The sequence below is a fragment of the Danaus plexippus genome, chromosome 2, assembly GCF_018135715.1.
Source record: "Danaus plexippus chromosome 2, MEX_DaPlex, whole genome shotgun sequence".
Taxonomy (NCBI): Eukaryota; Metazoa; Arthropoda; class Insecta; order Lepidoptera; family Nymphalidae; genus Danaus; species Danaus plexippus.
Genome location: NC_083537.1, coordinates 3,746,142 through 3,766,216, shown reverse-complemented (window position 1 = coordinate 3,766,216; position 20,075 = coordinate 3,746,142). Strand labels below are relative to the sequence as shown.

Sequence of the window (20,075 nt, the reverse complement as noted above, 5' to 3'; positions counted from 1 at the left end):
TACCGTCAAAACTCATTGAAAATCTTTATTATCATGAAACTTTTAACCCATTTTTTTATTTTACCAACAATAACGACAAGAGCATGCCCTGTTATTGTTATTGTAAATTAAATATACTGAATGTAAATCTTATAGATGCAATTCTCTTGTCACGATGTTACTTACCCTACTCCTTCGAAATGGTTTGACCGATTTTTAAACTGATGAACTTTTAAATGCATAATCAGTAGGTCTGAGAGTCGACTACTTTTTATTTTTTATATTCTTAAGTGGTAAGGGTTGTCGACCCTAACATCTATGTTTTATTTTTGGAACAATTCATTTTTGTTTTATTTTTTTATAATGAGGCATAAAAAATGCTTACATTTTCACCACCTTACATTTTCACACTTCTATCACCACCCAATATTTTAAGTTAGTAATTAATAATTTTTATCCCACCTGATAAATGACCAATTATTATCACTTGATAAGTTATCTCGGAGAAAGAGCTAACTTAAACCAAGTCTTCGTCTTTTTTGTGAATAATTTTGGACAATTTTTTTGGTGTTCACTTATAAGACCTCTAATTCCTACGGTTTCTTCCTTAGATTTGAGCATACCACGTTTTTCATACGGGCCAACCATCCAGTTTGTTTGTGTTAGCTAAAGATTGGCTAGCAAAAAATATTGTTCAAGCTATAGCGATCAGAGATTAAGAGAAAGAGATAAATAATTAATGATATATATAATTTTGAGAAATAAATTATTAAAAATGAAAAAAGTGAATTTTTGGTGTTTTGTTAGTCTTTTTATAATAATTTAGTTTTTTTTTGTATACTATAATTCTCTAGAAATAATTTATATTAAAGATTAATAAATATACACTATACACTATACACTTTTGTCCAGTATGTTACTAACGCACAAGATATATTTATCCTAAGATGGGTCCGAAAATAGCACGGCAAAAACAAATCTTATATAAATGTACGTCACGTTAGTATAGTTTGGAAAACACAAATAAATTTAAGTACATAATGAGATCTAAGATTTTCGCGAGTATTCATTTAAATCCCTTATGGGATTATGTAGTTTTTAAATAATAAAATCCGCGTAGTAAATCCGAATAATACTAGTTTCATTTAAATTTAAGTACAGTTCAAAAATGTGAAATTCTTTTTTTATTTCTCTTTTGATATTTAAAAAAAATATATATATTACTTGAAATAATTTTTATATAGTATTTGTAAAATACCATGTTATTATTTTTCATTCCTTTTCCCTATATTGTATTTTTCATATTTATTTTATTCATAAAACCGTTTACCAATTTCTGCACAAAATGATACGTTGTTTTCATGGATACCTTTAAATTTAATTATTCTTAAATAATAAAATGGCAATATTTTTACATTTTTAGTTTAAAAACTTGTCTTAACTATATCTTCTCATCTCTCATGAAGTCGATAACAGATAATATCTTTTTTAATACATGTAAATGTCTACATATTTCTAATCAAACAAAAAAAAATGTATATTAAGACTAAGTTGACAGATTGTAACTTGGTTATCCGGAGATTCATTTATGCCAAAATATCTCGAGTGGGACAAAATAACTGATAGGTAATTCATTCGCATCATCTCGTGTCTCGGCTTACACACCGCAGTAGGTGACTAAAATTAACGCAAACACGGTTCTCAATCAACCCTAAATATTATTGTTTAACCAAGTCCCTAATTTTACTTTATAATAAATAGCTTAAGTTAATAATTATACGTAAGCTAAATATTCTTATTATGTAGCAATAGCCCAAATTAAAATAATTACAAGCCGTCTAATCTGATGTCAGAATAATCAGAAAATATTAGATTATAGATTATTAGATTGTGTCGTATAAAAAATTTAATCATATACAATATCCCAAATGATAGCTCAATCTCAATCTCAATCGTATTCAGCTCAATCTGATTCATTGTCGCAGATTTGCATTCGTCGTTACACTACATTAAAATACTTGGACTTGTTATACGACGGTGAAGGAAAACATCGCGAGGAAACCTGGTCTTTATAAGACTGAAATCGCCAACCCGTCTTGAGCGAGCGTGGTGATTAATGCTCTAACCTTCTCCATGCGAGAAGAGGCCTTTGCTCAGCAGTGGGCTTCCGATAGGCTGATGATGATGATGTTATAGGACTAATGCATATTAATTGCATTTATTGTCGTACAGATCTGATGTACTGGAATGTATTATTAGACTGATGCAGTTACTCGATATTTTTTTTTTACTAAATAGAGTTTTTATTTTTCTAAAGCAATATCTAGAGGTATAACGTTTCAGATTGTGACCATAATTAATAACCGAAGACATATAATATAATACTTATTGGCGATATTTAATTTGTCTAAGCCCTAAAATCGATGTTTTTTTTTTCCTAAAATATGTAAAGAGAGCCAGTGTAACGAAATATTATGTTATTAAATAGCAGTGATTATGGCTTATATTGATTTGTGCTACAAGGTTACAAATGTCTTTGAATAATTTCTAATTCTATTCTTTAATCTGAAACATTGCCTGTAACGTCTCGTAACGTCTCGTAAACGTATCTTTGTAGACGATGCTAATTAATTACCAACAACGTAACCGTCTCCATTTTTTTTATGTTTCTTATATGAAAGTGAAGTGAAAATGTCTTATATTTTCACATCATTTAAAAAATCAATTTATTTATTCATCACTCAAAAATGTTCATAATCACAACGGTTGTATAATTTTATCACTTGAAAAAAAAATTACGCTTTATACTGTGCTTTTAACTGTTTGGTTTATTTCTGCAACTACGATTGAAAAACTAACGTTGTAACAAATTTGACAAAAAAAACTATTATCAAGTTATCCAATTAATTGTAACATATGTAGATACAATACATTCGATTTCAAAAACATGTCCTTTTATTTGATCCGCAGCGCTAATAACGCAAATACAATTTAAAATAAATTTCAGGTAACTATCTCTGATATCTACAAACTGTAGTATTTCACTATCATCTCGTCTGCCCGTGATCACGTTTGCTGCAAGGTAACAGAAAGGTCGGGAGTACGCGTAACAAACCGATAATATTAGTTTCAATTTTAATGAATACTCGCTGAAGTCTTAGATCTCATTATAGTATATCTTTTTATCATGTATATAAAAGTAATAAGAACACTAACCGGCGCCATAGCCTCCGCCCACTCTCCATGACCCCTCTGCATCGCTTTCACTCTCTGTTGATCAGCGCACACCTGAACCAGATCACCAACAGCGAACCCGCCTCCAGAACTACCCTCCGCCGAGGTCGACGCGCTCATACCGCCGCTACACACCTGGTTAGAGGACAAATGTATGCACATTTATAATTTTCCATTACTATAAGTCTTTGCCAACGAGACGCTAAAAACTGTAGCAACGGTTAAAAAACCTGCTGTTTATTAAAGTTATGTGTAACGTAATTCTATATACCACATCAAGTCCTAACTGGACAAATAAAGAAATAAAGAAATTTTATATATATATATATATGAGAATTAACAATAATAAAAAAAGATAGAGTCATCATTAAAATAAATCCGAGGACAAATAGCGCTCGCACTCTTTTCGTACTTTGATTAAAAAAATATAAGTACATACAGTAAGTAAGTATATTTTAAGTATATCATAAATATTTTACAAGGATACCGAAACGATTTCATACATTCATAGGCTTATATGTAAAGACATGAAACAAGTATCGTTTGAAGTGTTATTCTCTAAGCGGATATATTAATATGAATTACTTAGTGTTATGACATTTAGTAAAAGTGAGGTTACGTCACAATAGCTTGGAAACAGCTGATTTGTTGACGCGTTTTTTTTTTTAATGTTTATTAAGTGGCAAATATTTTAAACGATTTATATATAAGGAGCATTGTAATTGATTATAATCGAGATAGATGTTTCGGTTTGTGACTTGTGAATGACTCCTTAACAAGGCGTCTAAAATTACACATTAATATTTAATATTTGCATTCGTATTATCCACGGACGCACCACGTGTGTGGTCGTTGTTTCAAACGTGACGAAAACTGAAAACATTACTTTCGAAATATTGAGCCCAAATAAAAAGATTATCAGCGATTGTCAATGTTGCTAAGTTGCAAATTTTTTTTTTAACTCGAAAATCGTGACGATATACGCAAAATCTATAATAAAGTAGTTATTCAGTGTTCAATTGATTCCTGCTCAAAAAAAATACGGTAATGTAATCCTCTGCATCTCATTCGAGTGTGTTCAAAGTTCATAAAACGACTCCCAGATCTTTATATAGCCCGAGGCTTTCTTAATGTAACTCTATAATCGATTATTTGTATGGATAAAAATATCTTTTTAGTTTTCTCAGCTTCCAGATTGAGATGGCGCGGATTTTTTGATTTCAATACATACAAAATAATGTCCAATTTATAGAACATATCTTAACCGTTTAATCCCGTCCACAACTTTCATCTCTTTGAGGAAAAAAAGTAAGGACAAAGAAAATTTGTATAACGAGAAGCTTACCAATGACCTCATATGATTTATAGAAATTCGTCATACATAAAGAACAAAACAACTACATATTTTTTATGGGGGTAGATTGTCATCCTGATCTATATATCAAGTTACCTTCGTCAGAACGGCCGGGTTGAAGGTCCATCGTATCCCACTGCGGTATCCGACCAGTATATCGTGATCCTCGTCTATACCGATGACGGTGCCAGTACTGCTGAGACACTCGAACATGCCGTCAGTCCAGCCGCCGTGGCCGTGCTGCAGAGACTGAACTATCTCCAGGTCCAGATCTATGTTTACCTACAATTAAACCCAATCATACATTTCTGCTACATATTTTTTTTAAGATGAAAATGTTATAGACAGGTAAAATGGCAGTCAATCACTATTCAAGCACATTTGAAAATATATTTGTATATATATATATATATATATTAGTGAAAAGACGTCTAAGTAAGTCTGACTGGCCCTTTTTTATTTGTACATGAATATGTATAACACAGGGGCGTGCACAGAGATTTGGGGTATAGTAAGCAGAATATGTTCGAAAAAAAAAACATAATTCCCTCCTCTCAAACATTGACTATAATGAGATCCAAGACCTTCGCGAGTATTCATTCAAATGAAACTAATATTTTCGGATTGATAAGCGTATTTTATTACTCTTAACGGGCAGACGAGATGTACGGCGTGACTACGGTTACTGCAAAAAAATCGAAACGTCGGGAGTATGTAGTTTTTAAAAATAATAGAATAAGCGTAGACATTTGAAAATATTAGTTTCATTTAAACATTGATAATGTTCGCGCATAAAGTTACAGCAACCCGATCAGAACTAAGTATAATTTTCCATAATTCGTTAATAAATTCACTCATTAGCTACTTAAAACTTATTCACTGACACTTAAAAAGCTAATAATAACAATATGGCGAAAAAAATATTGAAACAGTATACAAACAAATTGAATTGTTCATTTTGACAGTTTCTATAACGTTTTAAACGAATAGGGTTAAGAAAGCAGTGCCACACTGTACACTAACACTTGCATAGTTTTTGCACACACACATACAAATGATTCCTTCATACAACACGAGATTTGTAGATCGTCCTTGAGATGTTTTGTATGAAATATATGCACCGAGTAGTTGTGCATGCGGCCGCTCTGGCTGGGAAGCGGCGCTAGACGCTAGCAACGGCCGATCGAAAATGTTAGTTTTAACAAGGATGGCACTTCTATCAATTTTACAAAATCTTGAACAAATGACATTTTAAAAGTCTGTAAACTATTTCGTAATGTATGATTAAAGTATGTAAGTAAGAATTAAACAATACAGGTTTAGTTGTTGTATGGGTAGGCCGTAGGGTAAGCAGTGCTTATTTGCATCTAAGGTGTGCACGCCACTGGTATAACATGAGGTGAAAATATACTCCAAAGCATATTTTCTACGCTTTAGCGAATTATAGCAAAACATTTACAAAAAATATATATATTTATGCTCTTAACAGATATAATATATGTTGTTATAGTAATTATATTACACCCATATCTGTATAACAAGCTATTGAAAAACAAATTCGATTAATAAACATATATCTTTGCTTTAATGATACTATTCATACCATTTTTTTATATAATATATTCCTAAGTACAACTAAAAGATATTTTTATCACTACTTTTAATATGAAATAGATATTTATTTGAGTTATATCTTCGTATGTCGCAACAGACTGAGCAACATTCAACCAGTGTTTAGTCCATTCTATACCTACTGCTTCACTTTAACCTATTAACAGGTGGAATGACTGTCATTCACTATTCAAGCAACATATAAAAAATATATATTTTTTTAGTATAAATATATATAAGTGTCACTTAATTAGTAGAGCACTAATACCAATACTTAAATATGTAGTAAATAGACTTGTAGACAAAAATAGTGTACATCAAAAAATCTGTCCAATAATTCCTATATCAGTCATGGAGTATATATACTGTGACAGTTAAACATTTATTCAACTAACTTGATCTCCAACTTGGAATCCATGAGGCCCGGTGCGTCCTGGTCCTGATTCCCCCAAAAGCGGCAAGTGTTCCTTGTAAACATTCTGACCTTTGGCATCATTCAGAACCTGAAAATTTATAATTAATATGTGAATATGCTGTATAAGTATGTATTTTAATCATAAAATAACAGGATGCTTTGAAACTGAATGTCTTCTAATTTAAATTAAATTAAGATATTGTTTTTTTTATTGAACTATCTTATATCAAACAATTGTATAATAGCCATATTTGTATGACACCAGTGATTATTATATTAATTTCTGAGAAATCCAAAATAAATGAAAGAAATTTAATGAGTACCTTCAGATCAGCGATGCCTTCAAAGCCGACTCTATAAAGATTTTTGGCTCCATTATCCCAAACAACATAGGCTGCTGAACGTGGACTGGCCGCAGACCAGTCCTGAATCTCATTTACTTTCCCTCTTCTACCATTCCCCCCATCTTGATCCTCCCATTGCCAATCAACCTTTAATGATATATAATTCCGTGTTTAAAAAAAATATTCTAATACATTATTTATGTTTAATATGTACTCAATAAACAATCAAAATAATATTAACCAACAATTAATATACAAGGAAGAAATGAAAATGTAATGTGATATCAAATGACTTACCCCTCTTACAACCCTAGCACCAGGGAATATTCCTCTAACAGCCTGTTTCTTACTCTTCCTTCTTGGTTCCATCAAACATCTCTGAGCTCCTGGTGCACTGATTCTGTAGAACTTGTGTCTCAGGTGATGCTTATCCCCATGATAACACACAGAGCATAGATCATAATTTATACACTCAGCACATTTCCAACGAATTCCTGAAAAACAAATGTGTTCATCTCTTTATTCAAATAAATGATTTGAAATTTGACTTTGTATCATTGTGAAATAATAGATTTAAGTTCTGGTGTTTGTATTTTTTTTTTTATATACAAGTAATAAGTCATATATAAGTCATAAGATTCAAAGTTAAAAGTTAAAAAGCATTTTAATAATTGTTATTGAGGCACAAAAGTTGTATGGTAAGAATATATTGTATAAGTTTACTAATGTAAATATTTTAGTTACCAGCTATAGGTTGCTGACGACAAGTGTCACACATAGTCCCCTCATGTTTCACACCTGTAGGGGCACTATCTAGAATACGCAAGTCATATGCTCCTAAGCATCTATAGTTTGCAGCTGTGCCATTGTCCCATACTACAACAACTTCTTCAGGTGATACAAAATTCCTAACAGTACCGACGTGACCCTCTCCCCCATCCTGCAATTTTTTTAATCCTCAAAATATATTATTTCATAACAAAAAATATAACTAAAAACTCCATAGCGTGAAAGTTACTAAGGTGTCTTAAAAGAAAACAATAGTAATCTAAACTACCTGCTTGCCCCATTTCCAATCAGGTCCCCTTATTACTCGCGCTCCAACACCTTCCATCATAAATCTAGTGACTCTTGAAGAAGACGATGAGCCCTGTGCGTTGGGCTCCATCCATACCCTTATTGTTTAAAATACAAAAAAAATTATTGTCATTAACTTCTAGCGTTTTCGAAATAAATAAAAATATTGGAGAGTTAGACAGTTCCCATATAGTGCCTATTACTATGACAGATGAAAGGTGTCATTCTTGAAATTGACATTGAAGGTTAAAAATACGGTTCATTCCAAGCTTTCGACGGGTAAAGAAGATAAGAGAACGTTGTGATTTATTTCCGAATCAACTTACAATTCAAGAAATAATCAAAACTTTAATTCCATCTTCTTAAAATTCACATCTAAAAAATTAAAGCAAATAGAATTACATCTAAAATATTATAATTGAAATTCCAAAAATATTTCTTTTTGAATATTTATAATATTGTAAAGGTATTTTATGCTATATTGATTTTGAAATATTAAAGTACTTTATAGAAACAACAATCAAATTTTTGTTATTTAGTTTCATAATTTGAAATGGCTTTATTCTAAAAATGTTTAATTTCCATTTCATTAAAATCGTTAATGTCGGACGTATTTGAAGTTTAATATTTATTATAGTAACTGCAGTTTCAGAATGTTTTGATTATCGAAGCAGCCGAAGGGGATTGTGAATAATATGTCAAAACCGCATTTCAGGTCATAACTTTTGACAATTTTGATCTGTCTTAGGTTTCGCTTATCAGCTAGTATGTAGTCTACTTGTATTTTAGAGTTTTATGTTTTAGACTTTTATATGTCATTAAATGTACATCCTTCTTTTTGAAAAAAGAGTTTACTACTGCCAAATCATGTGATGCTAAAATTGTTTCTCCATCCCTATTTAATTTTCCGAATCCATAGCCACCATGCCGCCCCTCGAAACCACCCATACCTACACCTACGTGCCCGTTAAGTATAAGTATAAGTGTGTGTTCGGTTTTGGGTATTGTCATTTGGTGAACATGAAGGTCTTCCCAAAATTCCCGTTTGTCTGCTTCCGGGCAGTTAACCTAACCGTAAACAGAAATAATATTAAGACATGGTTGATTTTCTAGGGCGAGCTTAACGGCCATCACTCGATCACTGATCCTTTATATATCTACTACATTTTAGCTGAGATAGTGGTCTAATATAACTCCTACTCCATTTTTAGTGTTTTCCTTTCCATAATACATGAGTTTAAATCCCTTTCCAAATTGCCATGATTTTGCACCTTTCATCGTCATCGTTCCAATGTTCCAAGTGGCTATACGAACTTCGGACATTGGGGTGACCCGTTGTTTCTTCTCGTCGCTTGGGGGAACGCCCTACTATCAATCGCAGTTCGATCTTCTCCGTCACTTGAAGGGGACGCTCTAGCTTTAGTGTTCTCTCTCTTCTTGTTCTGCCTCATTCCAGTATAATATATTGGCTTTCGTTTTACAATCGGTGGCTTCCTGATATCAAGGTCGTAGTCTTCCTGAAAGACTTGAGTGTCCCCTGACCAATATAGAGTTCTTTCGCCGCCTGCTCTAATGAACCCTCCGACCTGAGAGCCCATCGCAGCCAAGAACCTCTACTCCAAATACGGCGAAGGAGCTCCGTGGCTGGGTTGATAATGAAGTTTTATCTCCGACCTGTTGGTCCGCAGGAGGTATTTTATTTCCCTCCTACCCTCCAACCATTGGCTGGCGAGCATTTCCCCATCCGCCTGGGGACCCGCTCTCTAGGGGCCGGGTTCCCCAGAGAGATTAGTTTTTGTTAATTAGTTGCAATAATTTTGGTTTATTTCTCACCTTTCTACTTTAATAAAATTCTACTTCAGCCAGTCGAGTGTCGATGAATTATCAAACAATATATATATCAATGGTGTACCAGAATCAAATACCAAGTGAAATAATTATTTTATTAATAAAAATTTAGTCATGTTAAAATAATTTGCGTTTTGATTTTAAGCAAGTTATAAAAAAATATAATGATGTTTTTTTGAATTGTGCACCCTTTTGGAAATGTCAGAGATTGACATTTATGTAAATGGATATATATTATATACCTCCCTATCCTGACAGTCCAGTGATTGAAGCGATGAGGGTTTTTTGTGCTTAATATAATTGTATGTATGAAAGCTTTTTAAAAGTGTACTACAATCCTCCGTCTATTATAATTAAGAGTTATTAATTTTGGGAGTTAAATAAGCTTTATTATGTCACATAATCGTAATAAATATGAAAGAGCACGAAGAAGACTCGCCGCAGTTACATTTTTATCAAATATATCCTTGGACGGATCTTTTAAAGACACGGAACTGTGCCAAGTTTATGATAAGAAATCGTCGAAATTCGACAAATGTGACTGTATATCAAAATCAAATGATTTTCAAATCAATCACAAAGACATTATATATAATAGCGCCAACTGCAATGCGGTACAATGCAGACTGAGAGCACAACAAACTAGCCCGGTCCAAAAAAGTTGTGATAATCATTCTCATAGTTCTGATTCCGAACAAGCTAATGTAACCCCTATAAAAGGTGTTGGTAATACTTACAGGGAAGGGTCTGTTGTTTGTATTGATATATTCATTATTTTGATTGCAACAAAATTGTGATATTCAATGTTTCTTTATTTATTGTTGTTATGCAGTGGCTCAACTACTAATAATGAGACATTTAGAGAAAGGCACCCATCTATAAGGGGTAGGAAAATTACTCCAATAACCCAAGATGACAAAAGCAGTAGCGAAAGTCTTACTTTTGGTGAGTTTTAATATGATAGCACAGTGCACCATTTTCTATTACTTGGTACTTGTTCAGATACAATAAGTATTCGATGTATCAAATCATCCAATGTTAGTATATTTAAATTGTTTTTAATACATATAATATTCATGTTGATAATATGAAAAACCTTTCAAGAATTTCTGGTGAAGGTCCAAAATTTTACTCAGAATACATACCAATGTTACATTTTCTTTTCATAATTAATGTTAACCACAACTCAATAACAGTAATACATAAAGATTATTAATGCTTATTTAATAATAAATGTGTTATGTTTCAAGGTCGTTTCCGTACAAGTAGTACTTGCATTCCAGAGAATCCTCAATTTAAAAATCAATTGAGGTTCATAAGAGCAACAAAGGGTGTTACATTCAAAGATGAGAGACTTGCGTTAGCTCCAGCTCAAGGAGCACCCTGTGTGCTGTTTAGTACAATACCATACTCCAAAACTATAAAGGGAGTCCGGTAAGTATTCACTACAATCTTTGTGAGTCAGTGATGTACTATTTATTAATTATAAATATTTAGACTCTTGTATACTTATTCTACCCATAGACCTTTATAATTAAATATTGAACACTGTAAAAAATGAAATTGGCTGTATGTTTATTTATATTCCATATATTTTCCTAAATTAACTTTTCCTGTGCACCAAAACCTGTGCCAGACATCACAGATCCATGCAGATAATATAGGCATTTTAAGTAAGTTATTTACAATGACATATATTAATAGTTTTAAAAACTACATGAACGAAATGACCATTAATATGATAATGTATATCAAGAAAATTGTAATAACTGCTAGTTCACCCCTACCAGCTTTCAGAAGACAGAGAGTAATGTTGCGTTGGAAAAGTAGGTACCATTAATAGTACCTTATAAATCATTGGTCATGAAAACAAATATTTCCCTAACTTATTCTAAATAATTTACATTGTAGAGCTGATTTGAGAAAAGATGGAGTGCGGCGACGTAACACATCTGGGCCGAGACCGCTATCTGCAATTACCGACAATGGTATGGATCCCTTTGACCTACTGGGCTTGGAACGGGAGGAAAATGGTCAAGATATATCATACTCAAAGTTATTGATACCATCCAGAATATGCACAAGGGAACAGTATAAGAAAATGTACGAAGGTGATTTCTCTGATAAAACAACCTGGAAAATTATTAATCGCCAGCCTCATGTGATAGCAAGGTATAAATGTTTTTATATCACCATTTTTCTTGTTAAATGTTTCAAAATGTAATGCATGTGTATCATTCCTTTGTTGTTTTGTTTTTTTTTTACAATCTAATGTTATTTTTTTGGATGTATCTCTTGACAACCCTCGACCAACACATCGCAACATACCATACAGTGACATTGACTGACAACATTCCACTATACGAAACACTCATTTAAAATTATGCTTGCCCATACTGGAGTGTTATGAACATAACATCTCATGCCATCACTAACATTTGAATTTCAGGACTAAGTTATTGACCAGACGCAAGGATAAAAAATGGTAAATGAAAAAAGAATTATGTTATGCTAATTATTTAGTTTTTAGTATTAATGCTGTACATACCAGACTTATTGTTTATCACACTGGGAACTTGTGAATTAATTTATGTATTGACACTGAGATATGACAAAAATTCTGTTTTATTTCTGCTTCATATTATTCAATTCACAAAGCACTTGTAACTATGTCGATTTTCAATACTTGCTCATTAATTATCACCAAACCTCCGCCGCAATTAATTTGCTATATCCGAATTATATGCTAAATATTATATATTTTAAAGTGTTTCAATTCCTATATTTTCTTCTTAATAAATAATTGGTGCAGGTGCCTATTAAAATGATATTGTGATTTTTACTGTATCACATTCAGAATTATTGTATGGGACGGACGATTTAGTAACAAATAAGGTGTATTATCTTAGAATATTTATTGTAACTGAGAGTTACATTTGAGTGTAATACAGTATAGTATTGTGATATTTAGATCGAAATTTAAATAAAAATAGACATTAGTGATTGGCTGATATTATTTAGATAGAAAGATCACCAATAAATTAGTTGTACAGCATGACTAACATTCAGACGGACGTACGTATGCATGTACTCAACGCGGGGCTTCAGTAACGACAACTGCTGACTGCATGATACAAAACACGTTTTGTTACGTCAAGTTTGACATATAGTTATGTTTAGGTGTTTCTCATATGAATCGTCACAACGAGTAGCAACAGTCGCCTCGTCTCCTCCTCACTCCTCGGTGGAAAATAAGACCTTCGATTGGGACGAAACTTCACTGTTATCACAGAAATATGTAAGTAGCACATTAAATCACAAAATGTCTGTGAAGTTATAACGATGGGTTGGTACTTTTAAAGACATTGTGTCATTTCATCAACAAGTTAATTCTAAATACCTATAGGCTATACTGAAAAAAAATTATCTTATTAATAGTAAATTTATACTCTTTAAATTTAATTATATCATTTACGAGGTATCCCAATGCCTCTAAAGAAATGTGATATTAAAAAATGGCAACAGAAACTACGCATAAGTTGTGTGATCATTGTAGGTAATAGGCAAGTGCTACACTACATGAGGCTTTTAATGGGACATGAGAATAGTGGATATAAATTGCTTAGTAGTGACTTATTTAATTTATGTCAAAGGTGCATTATTGTCCAAATGTTCTGGACGATCCTGAGCTGATAGCTGGTAAGCATCGGACGCTCCTCACCTTCACATCTTACATGACCTCCATCATAGACTACGTGCGACCACAGGACCTCAAGAAGGAACTCAACGACAAGTTTCGAGAAAAGTTCCCGCACGTTAAACTAACTCTGAGTAAACTTAGAAGGTAATCAATCATTTTGTTTACAAATAGATTATTGTATTACATCATATATTTTGTTTCCATAACTTTCACTGTAGGTATTTTTTAATTCATTAAAAAACTATACATCACGTATAATAATATGTGATAGTATAGTTTGTTTGTTATTAAGAATATTTTTTTGTTTTTAATAAACATTGTGTAATTTTCAGCGATCATTGTTGAACAAAATCTTAATACATACTATGTAATGTAATGACGATATACAAAAATGGACTAAGATAAACACAAAACCTGCCATTGTGTTGTCCTAACATGATCCATATATATTAATCAAATAATATTATATATTAAAAATGTTGTATGTGTTTTTTCTTTGCAGCATTAAAAAAGAAATGAGAAAAATAGCAAAACATGAGAACGGTGGTATAGACCTGCTGTCAGTGGCTCAAGCTTATGTTTATTTTGAGAAGTTGATTCTTGGGAATCTGATCAACAAGGACAATAGGAAGCTCTGCGCTGGCGCTTGTCTCATGCTATCTGCAAAGTTGAATGATGTCAAAGGTGAAATGTTGAAAGCCCTCATTGAGGTAATTCTCGCATTTATTTTCCTATAGTATTTTAATCAAGAATTTTGTGAACAATTTTTGTTAAACTGAAATCACGCTTTTTTTATATATAATTTACAGTCATATTGAATGCAAAAGACAAAAATTCACAAAAATTTTTCATACATATATCTAAATTTTTTAGAAGAAACATTCTTATCAAGCCACCAATATTATATTCCTATTGTTATATTTATATAATTGAATCAAAGTTTAGCTAATACTTGAATATAAATAGAAATGAAAAGTAAAACTTAAAAAATTATAGTATTTTCGAAAAAACCGATGGCTATTCACTCTCGGACACAGCCTCAAACTATCTAAGGAGATTCGGTTTTGGTTAAACTTAATATCCAAATTTAAATTCAATCCATTTCAAGTCAAATAATAAATGCTGGTTTTTCATAAAAATATAGTCTTTAATTTAACTTATTTTTAAAAGCTATTCGTTTATTATTTTTGTTTTTAAAGTTGTTGACCTCGGATTACAAAAAAAAAAAACAAACATCAATTACAGCGCATCGAGACTACATTCAGAGTGAACAGGAAGGATCTGATGCGTTTCGAGTTCGCTGTGCTAGTGGCGCTGGAGTTCGGACTGCACGTGCCGCCGCACGAGGTGTTCCCCCACTACCAGAGGCTGATGCACGACTCGTGACGAGCGCACGACCAGCCGCGACGGACCAGCGTAGTAGACAACCTGCGCTCCACAGCCTGGATGTAACAGGCTGTACGTCGCCATATAAACATTAAAAAAAATTGTCGAGTGAGGGTTTATAATATGACAGTTTAGCTTGAATGTAACAGGGTGTACGTCGCCTTATATACATAAAAAAAAATTGTAAAGTGAAGGTTTGTAACATGACAGTTTATATTGGCTGTATGGCCGAAACTTTTGCCGGTTAGTGTCGAAAGAGAAATAATTTAAAAAAAGTTTATAGTAATATAAATATGACAGTTGTAAGCTTGAACTTAAACAGTTTAATGAAGTTCAAACTGTTAGAGTGAATGAGATAAGTAATTATTATTATTCGCTATAAATAGTTGTTTCAGAACATTATATTAAACTTCAAAGGAATACAATATTCGTTTTGGTTCTATTTAAAAGGTTGCGTTTTTAATTCAAAAAACTGATTTACTATTTTATTATCAATGTCTGTTGGTGGAAGAAATACATACATCACCCAAGTTAGACAGTTTCATAGTTAATCTTTCATTTAAGTGTCAGTACTTGTATAATGTATAATGTACATATTATATAGGATAAATATATTAGATTTAAATTATTTCAAAGATCCAAGTCGAGAGACTATGTACATAACGTAACTGAGTTTTCGCTCTTCAGCTACGGTTCTCGGGTGTAGGCGTTTTGTGTTATACTAGAGATGAATAAACACCAGACAGATCTTGAGATATGTGACATCATATTGTTTTTTTTTAAATAGTTTGATTAGGAAATAATAATTATATCATGACAAAAAGTATAGGTAATATATTATTTAAATAAAAAAAACATTAATCATCAATCATATTGTTTTCATACCAATAACACTTGCAGTTACTTATTACTTATACTCTTAGGGTTTTTCAATTTGGGACAAGAACTCGCTTATAGGATTTGTTTATAGTATTTTGTCTACTCTCGTTACATGGCCATCAAATTAAAAAAAAAACCTGAACATTTCACCTTTTAATAATTTTATTGGTATAATTGTAAAAGTATCGACTGGACACAAAATGCAGCTCGTATCAAGAAACATCCGATTAACCAAGCTATTAACGGGTTTTAATTTTTGTATCTTTCATAGTTTTATTACAGAGCTTGGTTTTAAAATGTTCACGATCAATATATTTTGGTAATAATTTAGCTAACTGTCCAATCATGACAATGTAGTTTCTTAATCTTTTCTTGTGTTTTTTTTTGTATTCTTAACATAGTAGTAATAACAAAGCAAAAGATACATTATATTTTATTAATGTGACGAAGTGAAACGGCAGGATTGTATTTTTTAAGGTATGCGGTAAGTTTGATTATATACTCTATTGTGAATGGGTTAAGAGTCAATCTAATTAGACAAATAATGTCATTAAAGACTATACAAATGACAATTGCCATTAATTTAATTACCTTTTTTCTTCCAGAGGGTGAAAAAAAGGTTTTAAAGTCAATTACAACACTGTAGATAGTATTACATGAATGAAAGTGATTTAGAGTGATATGTAGATATAAAAGATGAATATAAAAGTCTTATAAGGAATTATTAAAAACTGTAAAACAGGATGAAAATACAGAAAAAATATTGCATCGATTTAGTTTGATAATATTTATATCTGTTGCAATATATTGTAATACCTACCCTCCGTTTACATTTTGTCCTGTTCTTAAATTATCAGTTTGCTAAGGTATTTAATATTATTATTCGTTTTATTTTATTAATATGATAATAGTAACGATGATATAATTTGTATAAATATTATGTATTGTAATTGCGAAGGTAACTATTTTTGTACTGTATTGTATTAGTAACTTCTTGTATTGTACTATATTGTATTAGTAACTTGTATTGTTGCTTCGTTGTGTATTGTAATACTGTAGCTATACTGTAGTTACTATATTAAGCCTGATGCATTGTTTTCACATAATTCTCATTTTTCTCACCTAGTTCATATGTTTTATGTTTAATGTTTAGAAGCTATTCAATTTACGATTTATACTTGAATGGAAATAGATGTTTTTTTGCACCAAAGTCGAAATACAGTAATATATATATATATTAAAACATCATGGATTTTAAAACTTATGTCTGGTTTTCCTATAAGAGGCTTTCGTTGTAAAATTAGAATATTTTAAGTGTTGTCATTAATAAATTGCAAATTTTGCTCATATCTCTCACATGCTCAGTTTAGAGATGTTTCAGCCTAATAACTTATAAGGCATTTTTGGATTCATGAATCGTAATTTAAAAAAAAGATAATGTAGTTACAACCCTAGTTAGTATTAATTTCTAAGGTGACGCAATAGAAATTAGTCGAATTTGCTCATTCATATTTCGATGCCAAAGATGACTTGCATGTGTAAGTCTCAAGCGACCCCCGTCTACGAATTCTTTAGGCCTTCTTATTACAGACAAGTTACGCTTTTAGATAGTGAGAATATTGGTTAAGTAATTTATTAAATTAATTAAGAATGTTAGTTCTCCCATAAGTTTATGCTAGTCGTTGTACCGGGAGGTATATTTTATTGAATTACATATAAAGGGTTCAATATAGTGAGGCTGAAAAAACGAGATCTTTGAACAAAAAAATTACTTCTGCATTTTCGTAATACGTTCTAAAATATTATGTGGTTTATTTATGGGAAATATATATCTCAGATATGTTTGCAGTGAGCCTCTAAGATTTGTTTACACTATTTATCTCGTTTTGTTGGCCTCACTTGATTGTTACGTGAGTCATAAGGTCTCTCTTCCACGGAGATACAAAAGATTGCACATTCATGATATCAAACTTAGTGCGTACATCAGAATGTATAAATATTTATTACAAAGTAAAAAACTGGTGAACTAATTGTTTCATACAATTAAGATCATTAATATGTCTTAAAGATGTAGGAATTAGGATGAAATTATCTTTCTTTATGTAAATTTATCGAATTTAGTATTAATATTTATTTTGTACGTTTAAGTCGATAATTATATTAGTTTGTAATTTTAATCAAATTATTTACTATCGAATATCTCTGCGGAAGGGAAGTCTTAATTTTATAGTTGAGGTCGTGTGCCTAAAATTAAAGTATACTTTTTTTTTAAAACCTTGATTGTTAACAGTATTTTATTTTTTATTTACTTTCTACGTTTATATAAGAATTTAACTGGACGTTTTATTATCTCTATAAAATACTTTTTTTTAATCTTAGCTTATAATCTATGTTGTTTCTTGGTAATAGTAAAGTGCTTATTTCGGCGACGTAAAAAATTTTTATTAAAAAAATAAAAACCTTTATCGAAACGAGCGGAACAATGTATGGTACTGTTTTAATATGAAACGTTATTGTTTATGAAGTCTAAAATGTTGGATTAAATAATTTTATTAATGACTGTGTTATTATTTTAAAATAACGACATTTGACATTTACATATTGACTGTTTGTGTACGTTATCTTAAATGAAACTAATATTTTTCGTATATACTACGCGTGCTTTATATTTGGTTAAAACTACAACTACATCGACTACGAAACGTCGGTAGTATGTAGTTTTAACCAAAAATAAAACACGCGTATTATATCCGAAAAATATTATTTTCATTTAAATGAATAAAACTCACGAAAGTCTTAGATCACATAATGATAATGAGTTTTTCGGATACACGTATCTTTTAGTATTTTATAACCACACAATCCCAACGTTTTGATTCTATAACACCAGTCGTGACCGCGGTCATGTCGATTGCCCGTAAAACTTAGTTTCATTTAAACGTGTACGCTTGAAAATCTTACAATTAGATAGGTATCCTACAACCAACGAAATCAATTTACATTATTGTCTTGATCAATAAATCGTTCTGTGTTAATTCTAATTACAACGTCAACTGTACTTTTACTTGAGTTGTTTTTCACTTATAAATTCTCATCAATACAATCAATTATATAAGCACAAATATATATAAATAATCGAAACAAGAAGAGAACCTGTCGAGAGGAAGCGTTCTATAATACTTATTGACCTTGATGGCGTGATCTTTAGGGATGTTGGTTTTCCAAGGAACCGCAAGCTTTAATGTAACCACGAACCTCTAAATTAGAAACACAGGTAAGTCCAATACTTTCTTTCTCTGTGCTTAAAATCCTAGTAACATTTTTTTAATAAATTCACATTGTAATAAAAATAAATATATCGATAGAGAAACATTTAATAATCAACGATTTGGATCACTGAGAATTACACAGCCGCAGTACGAATACAAAATATTACTTAACATAACGCATACGTAACATCCGCTCTATATAACTGAATTTATATAAACCACTTCCACACACTATGGACATTTAAGTGTTCCAATTGATAGTATTAGTCGATATATTATTGTTATCGTTTATCATGTTCGCTAAGGTAATATTTTTTTATTAACTGACAGAAGTATTTCAAGGACTTTTTTTTTATCATTAATTTCATTAACACAGGACCTTGTGCTGCTATCGATACTTTGTACTCTTAGTTCGTGCTTTGGATCCAACGAAACTAGTGAAGAATTCTTTCACGGCGATTTACCCATTCAACCCATTGACTTGGATTCGACGTCAGAAATCAATCAAGACACACCGGCGCCGCCGTGGAGGTTTTGGAGACCGTGGAAATTTTGGCAATGGGGTTAAAATATTCATACTCTCAGAAATTTTCTTCCTTAATATGATTCAGTAAAGCTTACAATTTGTTTCTATTGATAGGTCATGTTTTAAAAGAAAGATTGAGGCGCTCTGAAATGGCGGAGAACGTGCAGGGCACACTTCATGATTATGATGTAGGACCTGATCCTAAGAAACGTAAATTGAAAAACAATATTAAATTTCTTGTTAAAATACAACAGTTTCAAAGATAACGTTTTAGTTTCAAAAACTTTTGTTTTATTCATGTACAACGACCTATAAGTTGTGGTCTTTCAAAAGTGGTTTCCAGGATTCTCATTTAGAATCGAGTTCGGGGTCTATGGGCCATATCTAACAATTAAGTCATCTTTTTAGTATATATATATTTTAATTTATAGGTACAGCAATGAAAAGCATAAT

The 20,075-nt window shown here is 31.5% G+C and overlaps 2 protein-coding genes across 3 annotated transcripts in view; one reads left to right on the top strand and one right to left on the bottom strand.

Annotated features, from left to right (window-relative positions):
* LOC116779340 (E3 ubiquitin-protein ligase MIB1-like) overlaps positions 1 to 8,213 on the bottom strand; it is a 124,879-nt gene extending 116,666 nt beyond the window's left edge. The window contains exons 1-7 of the mRNA XM_032673582.2: positions 7,995 to 8,213; positions 7,682 to 7,877; positions 7,235 to 7,431; positions 6,917 to 7,084; positions 6,574 to 6,681; positions 4,664 to 4,849; positions 3,196 to 3,348 (exon numbers count right to left, since the gene is read on the bottom strand). Coding sequence (XP_032529473.1) covers positions 3,196 to 3,348; positions 4,664 to 4,849; positions 6,574 to 6,681; positions 6,917 to 7,084; positions 7,235 to 7,431; positions 7,682 to 7,877; positions 7,995 to 8,105 — 1,119 coding nt within the window. The 5' untranslated portion in view covers positions 8,106 to 8,213. The remainder of the gene's footprint in view (positions 1 to 3,195; positions 3,349 to 4,663; positions 4,850 to 6,573; positions 6,682 to 6,916; positions 7,085 to 7,234; positions 7,432 to 7,681; positions 7,878 to 7,994) is intronic.
* Positions 8,214 to 10,124: 1,911 nt separating this feature from the next.
* Positions 10,125 to 18,383, top strand: LOC116779647 (CDK5 and ABL1 enzyme substrate 2-like). 2 transcript variants are annotated; one of them, XM_032674038.2, is made up of 9 exons: positions 10,125 to 10,607; positions 10,695 to 10,807; positions 11,113 to 11,296; positions 11,774 to 12,034; positions 12,312 to 12,347; positions 13,043 to 13,160; positions 13,516 to 13,706; positions 14,065 to 14,272; positions 14,808 to 18,383. In XM_032674038.2, the coding sequence occupies exons 1-9, from the start codon at positions 10,255 to 10,257 to the stop codon at positions 14,946 to 14,948; spliced, it is 1,605 nt and encodes a 534-aa protein (XP_032529929.2). In that variant the 5' UTR covers positions 10,125 to 10,254; the 3' UTR covers positions 14,949 to 18,383. The 2 variants fall into 2 exon arrangements, with proteins under 2 accessions (XP_032529929.2, XP_061377293.1); XM_061521309.1 differs by lacking the exon at positions 12,312 to 12,347.
* Positions 18,384 to 20,075: the final 1,692 nt, after the last annotated feature.

Coding starts and splice junctions, on each gene's coding strand:
- LOC116779647 (XM_032674038.2), top strand. CDS start 10,255: ATGTCACATAATCGTAATAAATATGAAAGAGCACGAAGAAGACTCGCC. Junction 10,608..10,694: donor GGTAATACTTACAGGGAAGG/GTCTGTTGTTTG, acceptor GTTGTTATGCAG/TGGCTCAACTACTAATAATG. Junction 10,808..11,112: donor TAGCGAAAGTCTTACTTTTG/GTGAGTTTTAAT, acceptor TTATGTTTCAAG/GTCGTTTCCGTACAAGTAGT.